Genomic DNA, 22,479 nt, shown 5'->3' with positions numbered 1-22,479 from the left:
AGTGATTTAAATCATGATTTAAATTGTGATTTAAATCAACTCGATTTAAATCAAATCCACCCTGCTGTTAACCAATTCCTCTCTCCAGTTACCCAAATTTTGTAGGGTCAGGATCAGAATCTTTTCTAAATCCATGCAGTCTCCTCATAAAATGAAAACTTAATATCCCAGACATTTATTCGTTCAATGTTTTATCCATTGCAATCAATAAATTTTCTGTCAGAGTTTGCAGCAATCCAACCAGCACACAAGTAAACAATTCGGCAGGATTCATTTATATAAGAATTTATTTATTTATTTATTTATTGGTTCGATTTATATGACGCCCTTTTCCGGAGACTCAGGGCGGCTTACAATGCGTTAAGAAACTTCTTTATATACAATACCATACAGCAGAAGCCAGAACCAGAACTCAGAATCCAGAAGCAATAATCACAGAAGCAATATAATAGAGGCACTCATATATATACAGATCAGTGAACCTAAGCCACGCCCAGTCTCTGAGCCATCTGGGTCACCAAACAGTCCCCATTGGCTGACCTGTTACCATGTCTATCCCAATTCATGAACTCTCACACACTGACATTTTCCCCATGTTTCTGAATTCTACATTCTAGAAATGGAAATGGAATTAACACAATAGCTCTGCCCATTTACTTTGTCCCCAAATGACACCTTCCCAATTTAGGAGGCAAACAATGCAGCCTTTTTTTATAATTTCAGACAAGGTACATTCAAGATTACAGAGATGACATAAGTTTATGTAGGAAGCGGAAACCAACATAGAGTACTTAGAGCTGCTTTTACCCCTCCTCATGGGTAGACCTTATTTCTTTTTAAATGACTTGAAGTAGAATATTGTGTAATGGGATGACATGTATCACAGTTCACCTCTATTGAGTTCTGTGGGGCCTGTTCTTGTAATGTTCTTATTTACAGTATCCTAACCAAGCTTAATCTGAGGAAAAGTCTGTTGAATATATGGGAAATACTAGAATTTATATTATGTCAATTTTATTTTGCATTAAGTATTTTGGGAGTCCTTTGTATAAAAACTAGAAGATCCTCTTCGCCTCCTTCTCTTACAAATTAAGGCTACTGATTTGCCTGAAGTGCTTCAGGACAGAAATCTGAGAGCCAGAAATGGACAACTTCATGGGGCAGGGCCTACACAGAGGCTTTGCAAATATTTTATTTTATATTTTATTTTATATAATAAATAAGGTAACATCTCCTTCAAACTGACTGCAAGTAACTTCAAGGACATGTTGTTTTTATAGCTTGCCATTCTCTTCTTCTGTGATGTGTTTTTTTACTTCCCAGTCCTCAGGCGTATCTTGCTCATGCTCTTGCTTGTCTTTTTAGATAGTCCTCGGCTTACAAGAGTTTGTTTAGTGACTGTTCAAAGAGCCGAGGTGGCGCAGTGGTTAGAGTGCTTACTGTAGCTACTTCAGCTGACTGCTAGTTCAGCAGATCAGCAGATCAAATCTCACCAGCTCAAGGTTGACTCAGCCTTCCATCCTTCCAAGGTGGGTAAAATGAAGACCCAGATTGTTGGAGGCAATATGCTATTTAGTATACTGTCTTTCTTGTAAGCCGCCCAGAGTCCTCGGAGAGTGGGAGGCATAGAAATACGAATAATAAATAAATAAAGTTACGGCATTGAAAAAGTGACTTATGACAATTTTTCACACTTATGACTGTTTCAACATCCCCATGGTCAAAATTCAGACACTTGGCAACTGGCTCATATTTATGATGGTTGCAGTGTCCCAGAGTTATATATGATCACCTTTTGCAACCTTCTGACAAACAAAATCAATAGGGAAGCCAGATGTACTTAACAACTGTATCACTAATTTAACAACTGCAGTGATACATTTAACAATCATAAAATTCACTTAACAAATGTCTTGCTTAGCAACAAAAAATTGGGCTCTATTATTTATTTATTATTTATTTATTATTTGGACTTATATGCCGCCCTATCTCCGAAAGGACTCAGGGCGGCTCACAACAATAAAACACACAAAGTTCAATTTTTTAAAAAAAATACCCAATAAAACTATAAAGACCATTAAAATCTCCTCTAAAACCCCTTCAGTCCAAGCCAGCCAGGCGAAATAGCCATGTTTTAAGGCCATGGCGGAAAGAGCGAAGGTCAGGGGCCACCCGGAGCCCCAGGGGGAGCTGATTCCACAGGGTAGGTGTGCCCACAGAGAAGGCCCACTCCCTAGGGGTCGCCAGCCGACATTGTCTGGCCGACGGTACCCCAAGGAGGCCCTCCCTGTGGGAACGCACTGGGCGATGGGGAGCTGTCACTGGCCGCAGATGATCCGCCAAATACCCCGGGCCTAAGCCATGTAGGGCTTTATAGGTGATTACCAGCACCTTGAATCTCACCCGGAGGGCCACTGGTAGCCAATGGAGGTCCCGCAGGAAGAGTGTAACATGATTATGTAATGATTATGGTCATTATATTGAGGAGGAGCAATATGGATAAGCACATATACAAATCTCTTCAGTGTGTCAAGTGAGGAACCTTAGGCCCAACAATCATTGGTAAGAAATTTAGTCAAGCAATATCTGGAAGGCCATGGTATTTTCTCCCTCTGCGCAACATGTAAACATGTTTATGATATTTGCCAGAAGAGTAAAATCTATCACCCCCCTATCTCCTTAATATATAGAACATATGGAAAAGGCTCAAGTCTCAATTATACTAGTTTGTAAGCCAGGAGTTCTTGGACACATAACCAAAAGAACTAAAATTTCTGCTCCAGTTTTATATCAGCCAAAGAAAACAGCCTTGAATCCAGCACTCTTCCTGACAGATGTTAATGCCATGTAGATTTTAGGCTTCAAAGTGTGAGCTTCTTTTTCCATAGCTACTTTTCTTGTAAGCAGCCAACATGTAAAGTGTGTGTGTGTGTGTGGGGGGGGGATGGAATAAGTGAGGAATGGAGGAGAAAGGAAGGGCAAATCATATTAGAGACAGACAATGGAGTCTTGTTCTCAAATATAAATGAAATCCAGCTGCTTTACAGCTGTGCCCTTCTGTGACACAAGCCAAAATATCAGGCAAAATGCAAGTGATTGTCATCCATTTGAAGCCAATGCAATTTCAAGTAGCCCAATGGAATCGTGGCCAATGGACCAACTATTTGGTCACTCAGATATCAAGAATTTCAGTTCCAAACACAGACATCCAGAATGCCTGCAGGACAAAAGAATTTGGCCCACATGCTTCCTAGTGAAACGAAATTTTATAAGCAATTTTTACATGCTAAATGTTTATTACAAATAACAGTAAATCATCAAATAAAAAACACATGATGGAAGAAATCAGCATACATGAAGAGGAGTGGAAAAGAGAATGTTACTTATTAAGATACAGTACACCTGATCTCAAAAATGAAGTTATGTTTATTTTTTTCCCTTTAGCTCCACCATGCAGAAGTTTTCCTTTGCTCGAGATGGGAAAACATTTGCTCTATTCACATTTTAATACAAACTTGTTTAATTTCACACCTTTGAACTCATGGGAAAATAGCAACTGTTATTATTCACACAATTCTTCTAACTTTACCTGGCCATAACAAATGTCCACAACAGTGGCATTATTAAAGGAAAAGTAGTGACATTTAGAGAAAATAAATTTGTATTAGAATCATGGATACATTAGTCAAAAATACATTCAGTGAATATATTTTCTCACGAACTTAAAAAAAAATTAAATGGATGCAGACAAATGAAATTTAAAAATGAAGAGAAAAGAGAAATGTTAGAAATTTTTACATAGTAAAGTGTCAACATATTTAATATTACACATCATAATGGCAGCGAGAATGGTATACGCCCAACAATAGAAAAATGAAAGTATACCTTTAGAAAAGGGAGATAATAAAGAAAATATTGGTTTGCGCAGAAATGGATAAATTAACGTTAGAATTAAAAAATAAAGGAGAGACAGAATATCATGATATACGGAATAGATTTTACCAATGCATGGAACTAAGAGGTGGGAGTTGGAACAGGAAATAACCAGGATTTGTAAACCCGAAATGTGATGTAATATATGTAAATATAACTGAGTACATTGGGTAGAATAATTATATATAATTAGTAATGTTTGATGAATATATATGATATTTGTTTTATATTTTAGTGTGTATGGCGGAGATGACGCCAGGATGGTCACACTGTGTCCAATATATTAATAAGAAATGAATAAATACATATTTTAAAAAAAGAAATGTTAGAAATTTTTCATCCATTTTCTCCCAAAATTTTCAGATTCGTAAATTAATCTATTCAGTATCCTTTAATAAAATATTTTGTCAAAGCTATAAGATGTGTTCTGGCTGCATTTGGATTTAATAAATAAGTATAATTACATGCTAGTGCTGCAATTTCCTCAGGTGTCCAGATGGCTGGCTCAGGAATTCTGGGGGTTGAAGTCCATTAAGGGGCCACAGTTGCCCACCCTTGCTCTAAATCTGGCCTGTCAAACTGGCAGCCCATGGGCCGGATACGTCATGCTCAGGCAACGCCCACCCTGGCTCCAGAAAGGCAAAAAACATCGTGATACATCACAATCCAGCCTGTGATGCGATCAAGTTTGACACCCGTGCTCCAAACTATATCCATGATTAACAATATTAAATATTTTGTTTTAGATTTCAAATAACGGTGAACTCAGATCAGATCAGCCTTCTCATGAGTCACTGAACATAGTCATGGTAGGGGAAACACACTAGCCAAAATTTGTGTATATAACATTAAACCATAGTTTAGATTGTGTCTGAATGCAGCCCATACTTAAACTGTTATTTCAGTTTTTATCTACTGCATGTATATGAAATGGTGACCGATTAAGAAAATATAATAATCTTGGCTCTAGATTAGAAGCAAGGGCAAGCTTACTTATGGGCCAATACTTTTATAAAGTATTTTATTTACAAGAACTCTCACATCTCACAAAATATTTCTTTTCCAAATCTTTAGCAGAGTAACAAGCACACCATAATAAAAGTCATTATTATACCAAATAAATTAAAATTCATCTAATCTGTCCTTCTGTTCAGATTGCTAGTAGATAAGGAATCCAGTGATCTTATTGAATGACTATATGTACATAGCATATACAGTTATTAAAAATAACTGTAATAAAATTAGAAAGCTTTTACTAAATCTGCAATAGCCACAGTGAATGCCTTTTATTGTCCAGAAAACAAATAAAGCTTACCCAGCAAGAATAGTTGATTTTCTTTCAGAAGCAGGCTACTATGATACAGGATAAACATCAAAAGACAAAAACAAAACTGAACTGACTTTATTCTAAAATTATTCACAGATATTTCTAATATCTTTGAATAGTTTGTGAAATCTTTAACTGTGTGTCATTTCTGACAAAACTATTTCTCTAAGAAATTTCAGTTGTTTGAACTGTCTTCTTTAGACATTAATAAATATTAATTAGGAGAAGTGGAATAACTAAAAAACGTCAATAAAAGAATTATTTTCATGGTGATTGGGTGAATCACGCGAATTGTCTAATGCTGTGGTGGAGTTCTCCATCTGTCACTAGACTACAAAATCTAACAGCTCTTGCTTACTTGTTGGCTCATTCTAATGGGAATTAAAAACCAAGAACATTTGGTGATCATATTTCTCAACACTGCTCAAAAATAAATGGCAGAGAGCCAGGGTGATAGCCTGAATATACAAGACAGTACAATCTAAGTTCTTGGGTAGCATTGCAAATCTTGAGGATGCTCCTGGACGCTCTCTAAAAGCTGTCCCCACATTGTAATTTTAAAATTGTTAGAACATTGGAACATTATTAGATGCTTGATAAATCTCATATTTAATAGTTAATTTAGGTTGCAGATTAATTTAAAATAAAATTTATTTTGTCTCCTGGCCTTTTCTACTAGGTTGAAGTATGGCACTAATAAATCACTAAAAAAGCAAATGTAGTACTCATTTCCCCCCTAAGGTTGCCTCTCCTGCAAAGTCTTAAACCAGGAGAATCTGCTTACAAGTGTCCATGGAGTCTGTCTCCTTTGATCTATTCACGTTTCTTAACCTTGGCATATGCAGACGAAGATATGTGGACTTCAACTCCCAGAATTCGCCAGCTAGCTGGTTAGGCAATTTTGAAAGTTTAAGTCTACACATCTTCATATTGCCAAGATTGAGAAAGACTGGTCTATGGTAAAAGGGAGATTAGAATATGGTGATTTTATACAGGTGTCAGGAACAAAGTAATGACTGCCATGTTTTTTGCAACTGGCAGTGACTTTGTTCTGAATTTCCTTCCTTATTTTCTGATCATGGAAATTAAAGCATAATGAATTGGATGCCCTAGAACAGGGGTGTCAAGCTTCAGCCTGCTGGGTACTTAGATCTGGACTGGGGGGCCACCCTGGAAACAGTAAAGGATTGGCCCGCAGTGCCTCTGCCAGCAAAAACGGATCTAGGGAGGGCCGCGTGCAGCTCTCCCAAGCTCCATTTTTGTTGCCAGAGGGCTGCAGGAGGCCGTCACAGCCGAAAATGGAACTCGGGAGCCCGTTTTCGTTGGCAGAGTGCTCAGGCCACCACAGGCGCCCCTGACATGAGTGACATTGAAATAGCCAAAGCCACCCTGCCCCCCCCCCCGAAGTCAAACACAACCCTGATGTGGCCCTCAATGAAATCCTGCTCTAGTCCAACCCTCTGCTCAAGCAGGAGACCCGGCCTAGACCATTTTGGAGAACTGACTATCCTGTCTCTTCTTACTCTGCCCTGGGAAGCCACCACTTCCTGTCTGACCTGCTTCCTGGTTCTCTTTCAGGGGGCCACAGAGGACCACGATCTGAAGCAAGGAAAGAAGTTGAGGGTCCCCCAATAATTCTGCTTTTTGGCTTGCCAATGCTGCCACAGGGGAACGTTTTGGCTTGGTGTGTGTGTCGAAGCATAGCATAGAGTTGGAAGGGACCTTGGAGGTCATCTAGTCCAACCCCCTGCTCGAACAGGACAGCCTTCCAGAATCATAGGATAACAGAGTTGGAAGGGATCTCGGAGGTCTTTTAGTCCATCTCCCTGCTTGAGTGGGAGACTCTTACAGAATTACAGAATAACGGAAGGGACCTTGGAGGTCTTTTAATCCAGGCCCCCTGCCCAAGCAGAAGACCCTATACCATTTCAGTCAAGTGGCTGTCCAGTCTCTTCTTAAAAACCTACAGTGATGGGACAGCCACAACTTCTAGTGGCAAGCCTTTCCACTAGTTAATTGTCCTCCCATCCATCCATCCATCCATCCATCCATCCATCCATCCATCCACCAATCCATCCATCCATCCATCCATCCATCCATCCATCCATCCATCCATCCATCCATCCATCCATCTTCTATCTATCTCAGGGGTGTCAAACTTAAGGCCCGGCAGCTGGATCCAGCCTGCGGGGTGCTTAGATCTGGTCCGTGGGGATGCCCAGGAAACAGCAAAGGACCAACCCGTGGTGCCTCTGCCAGCAAAAATGGAGCTTGGGAGGACTGCGAGTGGCTCTCCTAAGCTACATTTTTGCTGGCAGAGGGTTACAGGAGGCCGTCACAGCCGAAAACAGAGCTTGGGAGCCCGTTTTTGCTGGCATAATGCTCAGGCCACCACAGGCACCCCTGACATGAGTGATGTTGACCTGGCCATGCCCCCCCAGGTGAAACAAACCCTGATGAGGCCCTAAATGAAATCGAGTTTGACACCCCTGCCTTAGAAAGTCTAGTTCCTATAACTGGCAGTAAAGGTTATTAACTCCAATATATAAGATGAAGAACGGCCAAATTGGGATGCCAATTCATGGTGGTCAAACCACATTTTAGTTGCAAAGCCTAAATTGTTTCTTCCCTAAAACCAGAAAATCATGCAACTTACACAGTAAAAAAAACCCTGTAGATGCCCTTGTCTTGAAAATGTAGTATTCCATCCAGGTAATATAAATAAGCCCTGTAATATGTAGCTGGAGTGATCCTGAATAAAGGTATATACAAAAATGTATAATTTACTTGGTCTATCCCCTGACATACATTCTTCAACAGTTTTAATCACAGAAGAGCTCAGGCTACAATTCAAAACAACCAGCCACTCTATTTAAGTACCTGTGGTTTGATTTCAGAAGTAGATCACTCAAAGAACAAAAGGTAAACTAAACTGACACTCACCCGTGAGGTTATAATGTATGTTTTTATCAGTTTTTTTACCTGGTTTCTAACTTGATTTTGATTACAGAACATTGGATTGGTCATTTGAATTAGGACTGTACTATGAGATTTCGAGGAAAAGGATTATTTGTACAAAAATAAAGTTTGAATAAGAAGCGACACATCACATACATGTTCTAATCAGAATGATTTTTATTCTGACAGGCACATAGAAGTAAAATGTTGGAAAAAGTGCCATGAAACTGATTATTCCTACTTTGTACTTTCCTTCCCAAGCTAAATTTAACCATTCAGAAGGGCAGTTAGAACTGGCTAAAGTGACTTTCCCTCTTATGAATATGCATCTCTTAAAAGATTGTCTCAGTTTAATTGACAATCGTAACAGAGATGACAGTCTCAAATAGAGACAGGAGCCAATCAGAAATTGAGAGTGTATTTTTTTCTTAGCATTTTGGCCTTCTCAGGCAAGAAATCGATATGAGGCCTCTCATAACAGTAACAGTGTCCCATCTGTAGCCATATTTGTATTAAATAATCTGATCAGCTCTATCAAACAAATATATTTAAAAGCATGCAAAGACACTTGCCAAAAAGGCAAAGGATATTCACATTCCCTTCTTAGCCAACCTCAAAGGAAAGCTTTGACAGACTACATTAGCTGCTCCTTCAAAGCTCAAACACAAAAGGCCTTTTATTTATTTTAGACAAGGAAATTCTAAATTGTCACGAGGCAAAAATAAACTTGTCTGTGACATGGGGGTCAGAAATTAAACATGAGAAGCAGGAAATTGTTCAAAGTAATGGATCACACACTTCTAGATTTCCAAAGATCTAGAAACATCATCTGTGAACTAGTTAAAAAGGCACTCTTTTTCATTTTTGAAATGTCCTGGCCTCTGCTTTCACGGAGAAGGAACAGCGATTGAAGAGCCCACCCTGTAACTAGGCCAAAATGATCACAGGAACCAGATGGAAGTTCTAGAGAAAGAACCATAATAGGTAAGTGTTACAATACAGATGTATTTCAGAGATATTTTAACTTCAGTTCCAAGCCACCACAATAAAGTAAATAGAGGTAGTCCTTGATTTATGACTGGTTGCTTAGCGATCATTCAAAGTTATGAGTGACCACCCCCCAAAAGGAACTTATGAAAGAGATTTGAAGTTCAATTTCCACTCCCCTGAGGTCATGTGATCATTTTTTGGGCAATTGGCACACATTTATGGCTGTTTGGAGTGTCCTGCAGTCAAGGGATTGCAATTTACACTGTTTTTCCAGAAATGGGCATTTAGTTCTTTTTTCCAGCAAAAAAATGCCCCATAGGAAACAAGGGGTTTGCTTAATGACCACAGCAATCACCATTGTATTCACTTAATGATCGTTGCAAGAAAGGTTATAAAATCAGGCGTGGTCACGTGATTGTAAAGTGGTCACCGACTTTACAGTCACCACAACCTACAACCAAAATTGCAGGTTAATTACAATTGTAAGTCAAGGACTACCCGTACTGCAATAAAGCATGTCACATAATTTTTCTTTTGTTTCCTAGCGCATATAAAAGTTATGTATACAACAATGTACATATCTTAATTAAAAAGACTTTATTGATAAAAATGCTAATAATCATCTGATTAATAGTACTGAAAGAGTTTGAAATATTGCAACAATTACTAAATTGTGGAACAGAGACACAAAATGAGCAAGTGCTGTTGGAAAAATGGCGCCAATAGACTTGCTTGATGAGGGTTGCCACAAACTTTCTATTTGTAAAAAGAAATAAAATGCAACATCTGTGAAGCACAATAAAGCACCATGCAATAAAACAAGGTATGCTTATATAAAATCTGTGTTCATGAAATCAGAAAGAATCTAGAAAGACTTGCATAGAATTAACCAAGAAAGAAATGGGTAATGTTGGGTTTCTATTTTTATTTTTTATCATTCCAGTTAATACTGGTAAGATGATCAAAAATTACCAGATTCTACTATAGCCATTTCCATATCAACATCATCATGATTTTATTCTGCCTTTTTGACTATACTGGTCAATTCAAGGTGACAAACATACCATGCATGGTTTTCATGCATAAAGCAGAACTAGAATTCACAGTCTCCTGGTTTCTAGGCCAGCATGCTTTTTTTTTTTTTTTTTAATTTGATTTATATGCCACCCTTCTCCGGAGACTCAGGACGGCTTACAATGCGTTAAGCAATAGCCTTCATACTTTTGTATATTTTTACAAAGTCAGCTTATTGCCCCCACAAACTGGGTCCTCAATTTACCTACCTTAGAAAGGATGGAAGGCTGAGTCAACCTTGAGCCTGGCAAGATTCGAATTTACTAATTGCAGACAGCTGGAGTTAAATTACAATGCATTAGTCTGCTGAGCTATCCAGCAGATAGCTGGATAACCACTACATCAAATTATCTCTCATACTACAACTTTATATGTGATCAAATTAATAGCAGAACATCTAATACTGGCACCTGCATTTTTATTTTTCCCACACACTATTTTTGTCCTTTTAGATCATCTCTTTTAGATTATAATTTAAAGAAAAGGATATTATTTTTTTATTTATCAATAAGCTTATCTGGGAGCCTTTACAAATGAAAAGTAGAATATGAATGCTTTTATAAATGATCAGAAATATGGATGGAGACAAAAAGTTTTTAATTAACACAAATCACCTTAACCTGATTAATAGACAAATTAGGATGAACTATTTTTCAGTTTCTTTACTCACACACACAATGGGCAAGGCTTGCAAACCAAGCATAGAATAGTAAGCAATACCTTGGAAAAATGTGTTTATTAGGGAAATGTGTTTTATGAGATTTTTTAAAAATAATAAACAGATGCAAAAGTACAAAGAAACTTGTCCTGGAAAAACAAAACTTTATTGAAAATGAAATAAATGTCTTCATTTATAACTAGGAAACACTAATCATATGTTTTACCTGTGGGAAATCATTAATGTTTAATTTTTACTCCAAATGAAATGTGCTTTTTAGCTTTGCTGATGTATTTTGCATTACAGTTACTGAGATAATTCATGCAGTTCATGAGGCATGATGAGTTGCAAACAAATCAGAGAGAGAGACAGACAGACACCAAGCGTAAAATATCAAATAATATAGGACTGTCAGTAAAGACACATACACAAAATGAATCAGTCCAGTACAGGGGTTTCCAACCTTGGCAACTTGAAAACTTGTGGACTTCAACTCCCAGAGTTCCTCAGCCAGCAAAACAAAGCTGGCTGAGGAACTCTGGGAGTTGAAGTCCACAAGACTTCAAGTTGCCAAGATTGGAGACCCCTGCTCCAGAAGGTGCTTTGCTATTTATCCCCAAAGGAAAACTCTAGAGCAGCATTTCTCAATCTTGGCAACTTCAACATGTGTGAACTTCAACTCCCAGAATTATCAGCCAACAGAATTCTGTTCTCCAGAAGGCTAGAGAATTCTGGAAATTCAAGTACACACATCTTAAAGATGGGAAACACTGCTCTAGACCAAGAGCTTGGCAATTTTAAGATGCTTGGATTTCAGTTCCCAGAATTCCCCAGCCATAGTCCACTCACTTTAAAGCTGCAACTTTGAAAAACACTAGTCTAGAACAGTTCCTTTTAATTTACCAGATAACTTCCTTGAATAAGGAAAGTTAAGCTCAGGAAGAATGTTCTATACAGGTAGTCCTCAACTTACAAGCATTCAAAGTTACAACAGCACTGAAGTGACTTATGACCAGTACTTGCGCTTATGACCACTGCACCATCCCCATGGTCACATGATCAAAATTTGAAAGCTTGGCAACTGGTACATATTTACGACAGTTGTCATATCCTGGGATCAATTGATGTGATTCCAGGATGCAACAGGTTGCATCCATTTGCAACTTTCCCAGCCAACTTCCAAAAAGCAAAGTCAACGGGGGAAATCTGATTCACCTAACAACTACACGATTCTCTTAACTTGAACGATTCGCTTAACAACCACAGCAAGAAAACTAGTGAAATGAAACAGGGCTCACTAAACAACCACCTTACTTAACAATGGAAATTCTGGTCACAACTGTGGTCATAAATCAAGGATTATCTGTAATCGTATCCTTGTTTTCCTTAATGAAGAAAAGTGACATCACACGAACTGCTTTTAGTCAAATAACTACAGCCTAAGTCTAAGTAATTATGGCCCAACTTTCCAAATATCCAATCAGAATCAGATATGGCTTTGCAGATCATATGCTACCCTTTGAGTGGAGTCAACAAGGACATAGCAGGTTATTGGTTATTAGTCCCAACCAACAGTATGGCTGCAACACTCAATAAAAAATAAGTTCATTTTTTGTTTGTTTGGGGGAGGGCACTTTGAGTCAATGTTGATTCTTGGCAACTTCCTGGACAAGTCCCTGCAAGATTTCCGAAGTGACTTGCCATTATCTTCTTCCTAGGATTGAGAATGGGGTTAGCCCGAAGTCACTCAGCTGATTTTACACTTAGTGGGACTAGAATTCAGAGTCTCCTGGTTGTCTTAACCACTACACCAAATTGTCTGTCTAAGTCTAAGTGAAAGATATGATGTTACGGCATTCTATGTATTTTATTTGATGAAGGGAAGAAAGTTTAAGAATTCTATTCTAGTTCTGCATTTCTTAGGCATAATGTATATGAAAATTTAAAAGTTCTTATCTACTCCAGAAATACAATAGGAAGAGAACTGATGTTAGAATTTTAAGATTTAGAAATTTAATTTTAAATAGTTTAAAAATGTTCTACTTACCTTGATTCCTTGAACCTTGTCACAATGTTCAGATTGATTATAAACCTACTCAACTGAATAGTGCACAATTCTGTAGGGATTTTAGGTCCTTACTGAAGCAGGAATTATAGAGGGGCAAGTCATACGTGCAACATCTATCTCAAATGAACAAATGACCACTGAAACATGGCAGGTGATTGCAACAAGGCAACCTAATCTTGAAGCTTCATATTCTAATATTAACTGCACATCCAAATTAATAACAGCTCACCTCACACTCATTTCTATTCAACATCAATCTGGCCTTTAATAATTAAAATGTAATTTCTAAAGAAATGTGGGGAAAAACATCTCTCTACAGGTAGTCCTCAACTTACGATCATAATTGAGACCAGAATTTCAGTTGTTAAGCAAGGCAGTTATTAAATGAGTCATGCCCAATTTTGCAACCTTTTTTGCCACAATTGTAAGCAAATCATGCAAGTTGTTGAGACATGTGGTTGTTAAGCAAATTCGGCTTCCCCCACTGACTTTCCTGGTCAGAAGCCAGCTAGGAAGGTCACAAATGGTGATCACATGACCCCAGGACATTGCAATAATTGTAAATATATGCTGGCTGCCAAGAGCCCAGATTTTGATTACATTACTGTGGGGATGCTATGATGGTTCTAAGTGCGAGACCCGAATGTCACTTTTTTCAGTGCCATTGTAACTTTGAATGGTCATTAAATGAATGGTTGTAAATTGAGGGCTAACTTTATTTTTGAGTCAATGCTACCCACTCATTCTTGAGTCGTTAAAAAGATATGTTAGCATGGATTATGCTTTGTTTATTTATTTATTAGTCAAAAACCAGTAAGAGTAAAATAGTCAGTGAAATTATAGAAGCAGTAAAAGAAATCACATTGAGCAAAACGAAGTGTGAAGTGGAGAGCTGAATGCAACAAAATTTCATTTTCATGTATGCCGATTAGTGTACATTTAAAGTGACAATAAAGTTTGTATTGTATTGTATTGTATTTTCTATTCCATTCCATTCCACTCCACTTCACTTTAGCAGACGATAAAGAGCATTATGGTGTGCCAAGTATGAAAGAGCCTGGAATAAAACAGTGAAGATATGTAATGAGTAGATGAAAAAGCAAGACCCATTTGGTTGTAGAGAGTCAGTCTGGTGTGGTGGTGATCAGGTTAGAAACTGGGAGTCTTTGAGTTCCAGTTCTACCTTAGGCACAGCTGGATGACCACAGCTGGATGGAGGGACTGGCTCATCCATCCAGGGACTGGCTGGATGAGCCAGTCCCTCCCTTTCAGTCCTAAGAAGGAGATAACGGCAAACCATGTGGGGGGAAAAAACTTGTAATGTACAGACATCTGCTTGTATAAAATCCAGCTCAAGCACATCGGCCTTACAAAGTGGAGAGCAAAGCATCCATGCTACTGATGGACAGCATGAGCTACCTCAAGAACAAGGTCAGAGGAGAAGAGCAGAAACACACAACCACCTCTTGGGCTTATTGCAGTCAACTTAACAAACGTAAAACTTTCTCCAAAAATATTTTTAGACAAAGAGATCAAACAGGGTGGGGGATGGAGAAATCAGAATATAGAAGAACTCTAAATTCAAATCAGAGAACAGTATCAATATGCCTAATACATTCACTATCAGTTCTAATAATATATAATATTCAAATCGGTTCCGCAGATTTTAAATGTCAAATAAAACTTCCTGTATATTTTAATTAATTTATATTTATCTGAAGTTTCCCAGGGCGAGTGAAAAATGCATGCAGAAGAACAAAGACTAGTCCAAAAATTCTTTTTAGTGTTTCTATTCCTCCTCCTCCTCTCCTCCTCCCATTAATTACATATTTGATAGAAAATCAAATATCTGGCTCACATTAAATATCAAACAAAACTGGCATTATTCAACTGCCAATTTTTATGCCCAAGACGTTTGAATAAAGGGTGTGGCTTATAATGGAGTTTATATGATTAAAAGTGTTCAGATAAACTTTTAAGATGGTGAATGGATTTATAAGCCCTTTTAAAATCAAGAATATAGTATGTCTCTCTCAATATTATCATCCTCCAAGTCCTTCTTGGTGATCATAACAAAGATTACAATGCTAGCTGGTCTACTGAATTCCTATTTATGGTATTCTTCAATCTCCCTCTCCCTCTCCCTCTCCCTCTCTTTCTCTCTCTGTTTAACAGTTGTGTAAGCTGATGTAGGGGTTCCGGGTCTGTCCTTGGAACTCCTACATAGGCAGATATTCGTTTTACCTATTTTTTAAATAGAAACTATTAAAATAAACAGGGAAGGGAAAATCTCCCTTGAGTCAAGTTCAACACAAGACAATTTTATGGCTTGTCCATACAGGCTTCTTGGCAACAATATACAAGTAGTTTACCACTGCCTACTTCCAGGATTATTTTTGACTTCCCAGTCCAATCCACAACCTCAGTATTTCCCAATAGTTTCACATCAAAATAGTATCCTGGTCCAACCCTACTTAATTTCCAAAACCCAGATAAGGACTTCAGGTGCTGCTGAAGTTACCATTCAAAGTCAGAGGAAATCAGTCAAGGCAGCAATAGCACATGCTTACCTGAGGGAATTAAGGGAACTCACCTCTGAATAAACAGCACTGCAAATCGATTACTAAAGCCTTACAAATTGTATGTAAGCTGCTGAGTTTTTAGCTTTGGCATTGCAAACGGATCACCAACACTATGTACTTGACTTTGTCTCAATTCACAAAGCAGCAGCCAACTGTTACTATCTGTAGCAAACCACTGCAGATTGTTAGTGCATCTGCCCTTAAAAGAGAATGCATTCTTTATGCTTCTATTTAGTTGATGCAATTACCGATCTAGATTTTGTAAACTAGTAATTTGTACATAGATAGATCTATCTATCTATCTATCTATCTATCTATCTATCTATCTATCTATCTATCTATCTATCTATCTATCTATCTATCTATCTATCTATCTATCTATCCTATCTATTCTATCTATCTCCTATTCACTTCAGTCACATGCAAACCCACTACAACTCGGTCGCTGCACGGCCAAAGGCAGCCCATTTGCTCTTTACAAAGCAATGAAGCCAATGCAAAAAAATGAAAGGGCAAACTCAGCACAACTTCACCAGGGCGCATTTTACGATGGGTAGGAGGGGAAGGGGGGGGCGAGGTGAGTAAAAAAAGAAAAAAAAAGCCATCCGTCCACCTCTTGTGAGGGAATGCGGAGCAACCCTTCAAGGCTCTGGATTTCCCCACGTTCAGACATAAGAACCGAGAGAAAAAAATAATAACAATAAAAACCAAACAAGCCGAAGCAGACTTACTGCAATCGCTTGCAGCCTTTCCTTGTGCAGTTCAGCCTCCGCCATCCTGGGCGCGCGGAGGATGCAGCAAACCGCAGAGAGACCCGGCAAGCAACGAGGGAATCGCGCTTTCGAGTTATTGAATGCCGCCGAGTGGAAAAAGTCAAGCCGGATGGATTCTGGTCGGGGGGAAAAAAACAAAAACACCGCCACAGCTCGGGAAGTCAGCGCATTTCAAACCGGCCTGGTGCCCGCCTGCTTCCCAGCTGCAGGGCTGCTGTTAGCTACATTTCATCGCTGCGTCTGGGCGCCGCCGCTGCTGTCACACTACAGCACTGCCATCCCAACGCAGCGCGGTCCAGGACTGCAATCTTTTTTAAAAAAAATTATATATATATATATATATATATATTTTCCCACCCCCTTTTCTCTCCTCTCCGCCTTGACGTTTCACAGAGCTCGCTCCTCCTCTGGAGCGCTCTAGCTTACACCAAGGAGGCTGGACGTCGGCGGCGTCTGTAGTAATGAAAACCTGCCCGAAAAGACGCGGGCGGGAGGGCGCGGCGGAGAGGCGCGGCGACGGCGCAGTCCGACGCGGGGAGCAGAGAAGAGGGTATTTCCCTCCGCCTGGCGGCTGTGCCGCCGCTATCTGCGTGGGGCTCTCCCTGAGGAGAAAAAAAAGAAGAACGAAGCGCTGCCCCGGAGCTTCCCGGGTGTTTCCTTTCACTAAGCGTCAGGAGCCCGGCCCGTCATGCTCCTCTGCGGCTCTCTGCCCTTTGCTTTGTGTTTACGGTAAAGGAGGCGAACCTGCGGTAAAGTACAGGTAGTCCTCGACTTACGACCACAGTCGAGTCCAACATTTCTGTTGTTCACTGAGACATTTCTTAAGTGAGTTTGGCCCCCATTTTACCACCTTTCGTGCCACGGTTGTTAAAGTGAGTGGCTGCAGTGGTTAAGTGAGGAACCCGCTTCTTAAGTGAATCTCGCTTCCCTGTTGACCTTGCTTGTCAGAAAGTCGCAAAAGGGACATGACCTCGGGACACAGCAGCGGGTCATAAATGGGAACCGGTTGCCAAGCATCTGAATTTTAATCAAATGATAATGGGGATGCTGCAAAGGTCATAACTCTGAAAAATAGTCATAAATCACCTTTTTTCAGTGCAGTTCTAACTGAATGGTCACTAAATGAACTATTGTAAGTCAATTACCTGAATACTTGAATAAGGGAAGTTTACCTTCCCATCCTGCTTTAGTACGTCCAGAGATTTGTTCCGCACAACTTTTAACCTGTAGAGAAAGGATGACAGGGAAGCCGTAGTCTTCCCCTGTAATATTTTGCTTGGTCTACAAAATGTTCATTGGGCAAGGCATTCTTGCACAGGAAAGACATAGAGGAGAACTGTGAAGGAGCCTTCCCAACATTTCCCTCTCTTAAGGCAGGCTCTTGTCTTAATGCAACTCTCAGAGAAAAAGAAAAATAGAAGAATCAGTAGGCTTTCAAGGCCTCCAGATCTCTTCATCAGTCAAGATGTCCTAAAAGAGAAGAGGCATGGGGGGTGGTGGTGGTAGTGAGGAAAAGATGCAGCTTCTGAGTGCGGAGAAATTGGTTTGATGCTCCGAGTACCTATTGAACCTCACGACTTCTGAACTAGATCTCCATAAAGGCTTCTAATAAGAGAATATACTCGCACGGAAAACCTTCTACAGCAACTCGGATGAATTTCTGTAATTCAGCTAATCAGAGTGAGATCCCGCATTAGCGGGAATGTTCAGGCAATCTGTGCCATTGGAAATCAGTTTCGTTGGACTGCCATGCTGTGGCTAGTTTTGCACAATGGGCTTAACCAGGACCAGTGACAACACATTGGCTGCATTTGAACTTACATGACAAGCTTGGTTAGCTTTATGCTTGACCTGGTGTATTACATGGGCCAGCTTAACTCTAGAAAAAGGATGAATTTAGTAAATATCACATATACACGTGTTTATGCAGGAACAGTATAACCATTTGTTTAATGCCTTCAAATCAGTGCTGACTCATGCAGACTGCCTGGACTAGTCCCTGTAAAATTTCAGAAGTGGTTTGTCATTGCCTTCTTCCTGGGGTTGAAAGAGAGGGACCAACCCCAAATCACTCAGCTGGCTTCAGGCCAAAGGCAGAGCTCAAACTCCTGTAGCCTGGTGTCTTAACTGCTAGGCTAAACTGATTCTATAACCAGTTGATGTATAAATAAATCAAAACCAGAAGTTTCAGATAGACTTCCATTTTGGAAAATAAAGCAGATATGTGATACTCAAAGTGATAATTGATGGGAACATCCTATTGTTTTATTTTCTAAGACTGAATCCTAAACACTTTAAACTACCCAGTACCCCTAACTTGCATATGTGAATAGCACCAGACAACGAGATAGACATTAAACATTATGTTAAATTGTTTCCAATAAAATGTAATTTATTTATTTTTTCTTTGTAAAGTTTTTTTTATTTTTTAAATCACACAAACAAACACACAATGCATCTTTTCTGAACAGAATATTGGCCCGGTTTTAAATTTGTACAGATTTTTGTTCACAACAATTTTATATATTCAATTTTTCTCATATCTTTTATTTTCTCTAAATTTAAAAAACCAATATTACCCTTCATCTTAATGCCTCATGCTAGTATAATTCCTTTTTTCTTTTCCCTCCTTAAAATTTGAACCCCTAAATTTAAATTCACAGAACATAATACAATCCCCAATTATTTCCTTAAATTCTCTTATTCTACTCACCAATAATTCTTTTATCAACTATTCCAAATAATACATTTCAACAGTTAAACATATTCAATAAAGAAAAAAAGTCAATTAAATATCAATCTTACTTCAATACCCCTATATTTAAATTCATATAACATAATACAATTCCCAATTATTTTCTTGAATTCTCTTATTCTAATCTCAGATAGTGATAAAATGTAATTTAAATATTAAGTGCATGTCCTTTAACTACATAAAGGTGTTCTGCAAACATGGAATGTTTTGCTGTATTTCCTTTGAATTATTTCTTAACTGGAAGAAGTACATTCCAATGTGGGGCAAGTTAAATTGGATCCATACAGTCACATATCAGCCTGCTGACATGTAGTCAGGATGGATTGAAACTGCCTCATGAACCAAGGCAGATGCCCCATTCCAGCTAAAAAGATCTGCAGATGTTTCTGTTTGAGATGGATTTTTCTGATGAAAATACGCTCCCATTTCTATAACGTGCTGCAGAGTTGTCTATGGAGATTCTCAGTCATCCAGGTCATGGTTGTCCCAAAGGTACTTTTTTAAAGAGGCAGCTGGACTTTCTTATTTTTCTTTGAAGACGTTTCACTTCTCATCCAAGAAGCTTCTTCAGCTCTGACTGGATGGTGGGGAATGGAAGGATTTGTATTCCTTGCTGGTCATTTGCATTCTTTTAGAGAGTTGATAGGCTACTTTGAAATTTATCAGTGTCCTCAGGGTCACCTGAGTAGTGAAATGGGTGTGGAGCCTTCTTGGAACTGCTGAAAGGACTGTGTTGTAGACTGGAGGTAGATGATGTTGCATCCCTCCTCTCTGAAGAAAGAGCTGTTCAATTTTGACATAGATGGCCTCTTTGACCCCTCTTTCAAACCAGAGGTCCTCTCTGTCCAAAATGTGGACTTTGCTGTCTTCAAAAGAGTGACCTTTGTCCTTTAAATACAGATGGACTGCTGAATCTTGTCCTGGTGAGTTTGTTCTCTTATGTTGTGCCATGTATTTATGAAGTGGTTGTTTTGTTTGGGGAGTCAGTCGGAGCTGAAGAAGCTTCTCAGATGAGAAGTGAAACGTCTTCAGAGAAAAAAGCAGGAAGGTCCAGTTGCCTCTTGAAAAAGCACCTTTGGGACATGCTGCAGAATTGAGAAATAATGCACTTTCCACACACATCATTTGACATGATTGATGCAAATGCTGGGCTGTTGTTCCAAATCCTTGGCCATCAGATTTATATATGACAGACTGGAGTAGGGTCACCTTCAAATAATGTATCTGATATACTGATATACTCCTTCTAAATGTTACATACTATAACAAAAAAAAAAAAAATGAACAACCTGCTGAATAATAATTTGATACAACCTAAAATGAGACCTGCTTGAGATCTTCAACATCCAGTTGAGAAAACAAGATTTTACTAATAAGCATACAATATGACATTTTAACAGTTTAGGGAATTTTATCTTTTAACTAAACAAACAAGACATTGGGCGATCCATTACACAACTGATACTTCAAACAACAATGCAGAAAATATTCTGTTTTCATGCCAGAGAACAAGTAACAGCTTGTTTAGACCAGAGATAAAATTAGAAATGTTTGAGTACCTACAATTTTATATACCAAATGGGCAACCTAATTTGGGAGGCTAGTGAGGGAGGAATGTGTAAGGAAGAATACTGCATGTGCCTCCAAGCTACTAAACAAGCTCCAAGCTGCTTAATGATGATCCAGTCCCTTTCACTGTTAAAGATTGTTTAACTAGAATCATCTGAATGCAAGTCTTGGCTTGGTACCAAATTGTATTAATCATCATCATTTAAAAGCAGTTTAAACCACAGTTTTACTAGAATAAAAAAAGTTGAATCCTATCTTTGACCCTACTTTCCTTGAAGCTACTATGTTCCAACTATTAGAAACTCCAAAAAAAAGACCTAACTGCCAGTAGGAAAAAATGTAACAATGGAAGGGAGAAGAGTTAGAAAATAGTGTCCAACTCTTCAGCCTGATTCATGACAGCAGCAACTGCTGGGAAAGATAATTAGCAACATCTAGAAGGACATATGTTCTTCATCTTTATTGTATCTAGTTTGGTAAGAAAAAAACCTACTGAAAGAAAATGTGAAGGTTGACTGAATGAAAAGCATTTGTAACACACTAGCATTGCTTTCTATATATTATTTCAAGGCAGTCTTCCTAGACTGTCAATGTAGATGAGTTAATACAAGTAGTACTCGACTTACAATAGTTCATTTAGTGACCATTCAAAGTTACAACGGCATTGAAAAAAGTGACTTATGACCATTTTTCACACTTGCGACCGTTGTATTGTCCCTGAGGTAATGTGATCAAACTTTGGGCACCTGGCAACTGGCTCATATTTATGACGGTTGCAGTGTCCTGGGGTCTTGTGATCACCTTTTGCAACCTTTGGACAAGCAAAGTCAACGGGGTAGTCAGATTCACTTAACAACTGTGCCAATAACTTCACAACTGCAGTGATTCATTTAACAACTGAGGCAAGAAAGGTTGCAAAATGGGACAAAATTCACTTACTTAACAACAGAATTTTGGGGCTCAATTGTGGTCGTAAGTTGAGGATTACCTGTATATGGATGAATGCCTCATTTGGAAGCAAATGCCTTGTCTATATTTTTAAAAGACTGCATAATCTAAATAAGGCTATCTTAGTCTTCAACCCAAACGTATGTATACATTAAGCCTGGATAATATAATCTACCAGTATTTCAAAACCATATATTTGCATGTATTTGTTATTAATAGCCTTGTTTATTGCTTCATGAATGTCCCTTATCCACAAAAATGTGACTGTACATACTGTATATATTTTTTAAAATAACTTTCTTAGAAATGTACTTATTTTCATAGTTGGTCTAAATATAACCGCACTAAACATTTTTATGGTGAAATATACAGATTAATGCATTTTGATGCAATGAACCAAATTGTGAAATTCAGAAATACACAAAATCCAAACATTCTGATCCTATAGTCTCTTACAGATGCAGATCATGGCAGGATCTATTGGAATTCACAAAGATCAAATATTGATATAGGAAATATCTGGCAGAAAAATGAGACTAAGGTGGAACCCAAGAGGCTAAATCTGTGCTAATTTTAGTAATTTTAAAGTAATTCTAAAACTGTTTTCAGAATATGTTTAAACAGTTTTAAATTGTTTTTAGTATACATATGTTGTAAAAAACAGAGGAAAAGAGTGAATGCAATAGTTTTAAGCTAATATTAGAAAAGAATTAATCAACAAGACATTTAAAAAAACATTAAAACAAAACAAAAATTGAGAAGTCCAATGCTTTGAGTCTGATTGAGAAACTAAACAATTCCCAATATAGTAGTCTTCAATTTACAACCATAATAGAGCCTGCCT

General features: G+C 38.5%; 1 protein-coding gene across 3 annotated transcripts in view; it reads right to left on the bottom strand.

The window, feature by feature from the left end:
- The window catches only part of PALM2AKAP2 (PALM2 and AKAP2 fusion), a 253,616-nt gene extending 236,856 nt beyond the window's left edge, over nucleotides 1-16,760 (bottom strand). For 2 of the 3 annotated variants that reach the window (XM_070938554.1, XM_070938552.1), the window contains exon 1: nucleotides 16,322-16,678. In XM_070938554.1, coding sequence (XP_070794655.1) covers nucleotides 16,322-16,366 — 45 coding nt within the window. In that variant the 5' untranslated portion in view covers nucleotides 16,367-16,678. Of the gene's footprint in view, nucleotides 1-16,321; nucleotides 16,679-16,720 lie in introns of those variants that run through there. The other variant, XM_070938551.1, reaches the window with a different exon arrangement.
- Between the last annotated feature and the right edge of the window lie 5,719 nt (nucleotides 16,761-22,479).

This window comes from Pituophis catenifer, unplaced genomic scaffold, assembly GCF_029215685.1.
Source record: "Pituophis catenifer annectens isolate HBS135680 unplaced genomic scaffold, rPitCat1.0.hap2 SCAF_2, whole genome shotgun sequence".
Classification (NCBI taxonomy): Eukaryota; Metazoa; Chordata; class Lepidosauria; order Squamata; family Colubridae; genus Pituophis; species Pituophis catenifer.
This window is presented reverse-complemented; position numbering and strand designations above follow the sequence as displayed.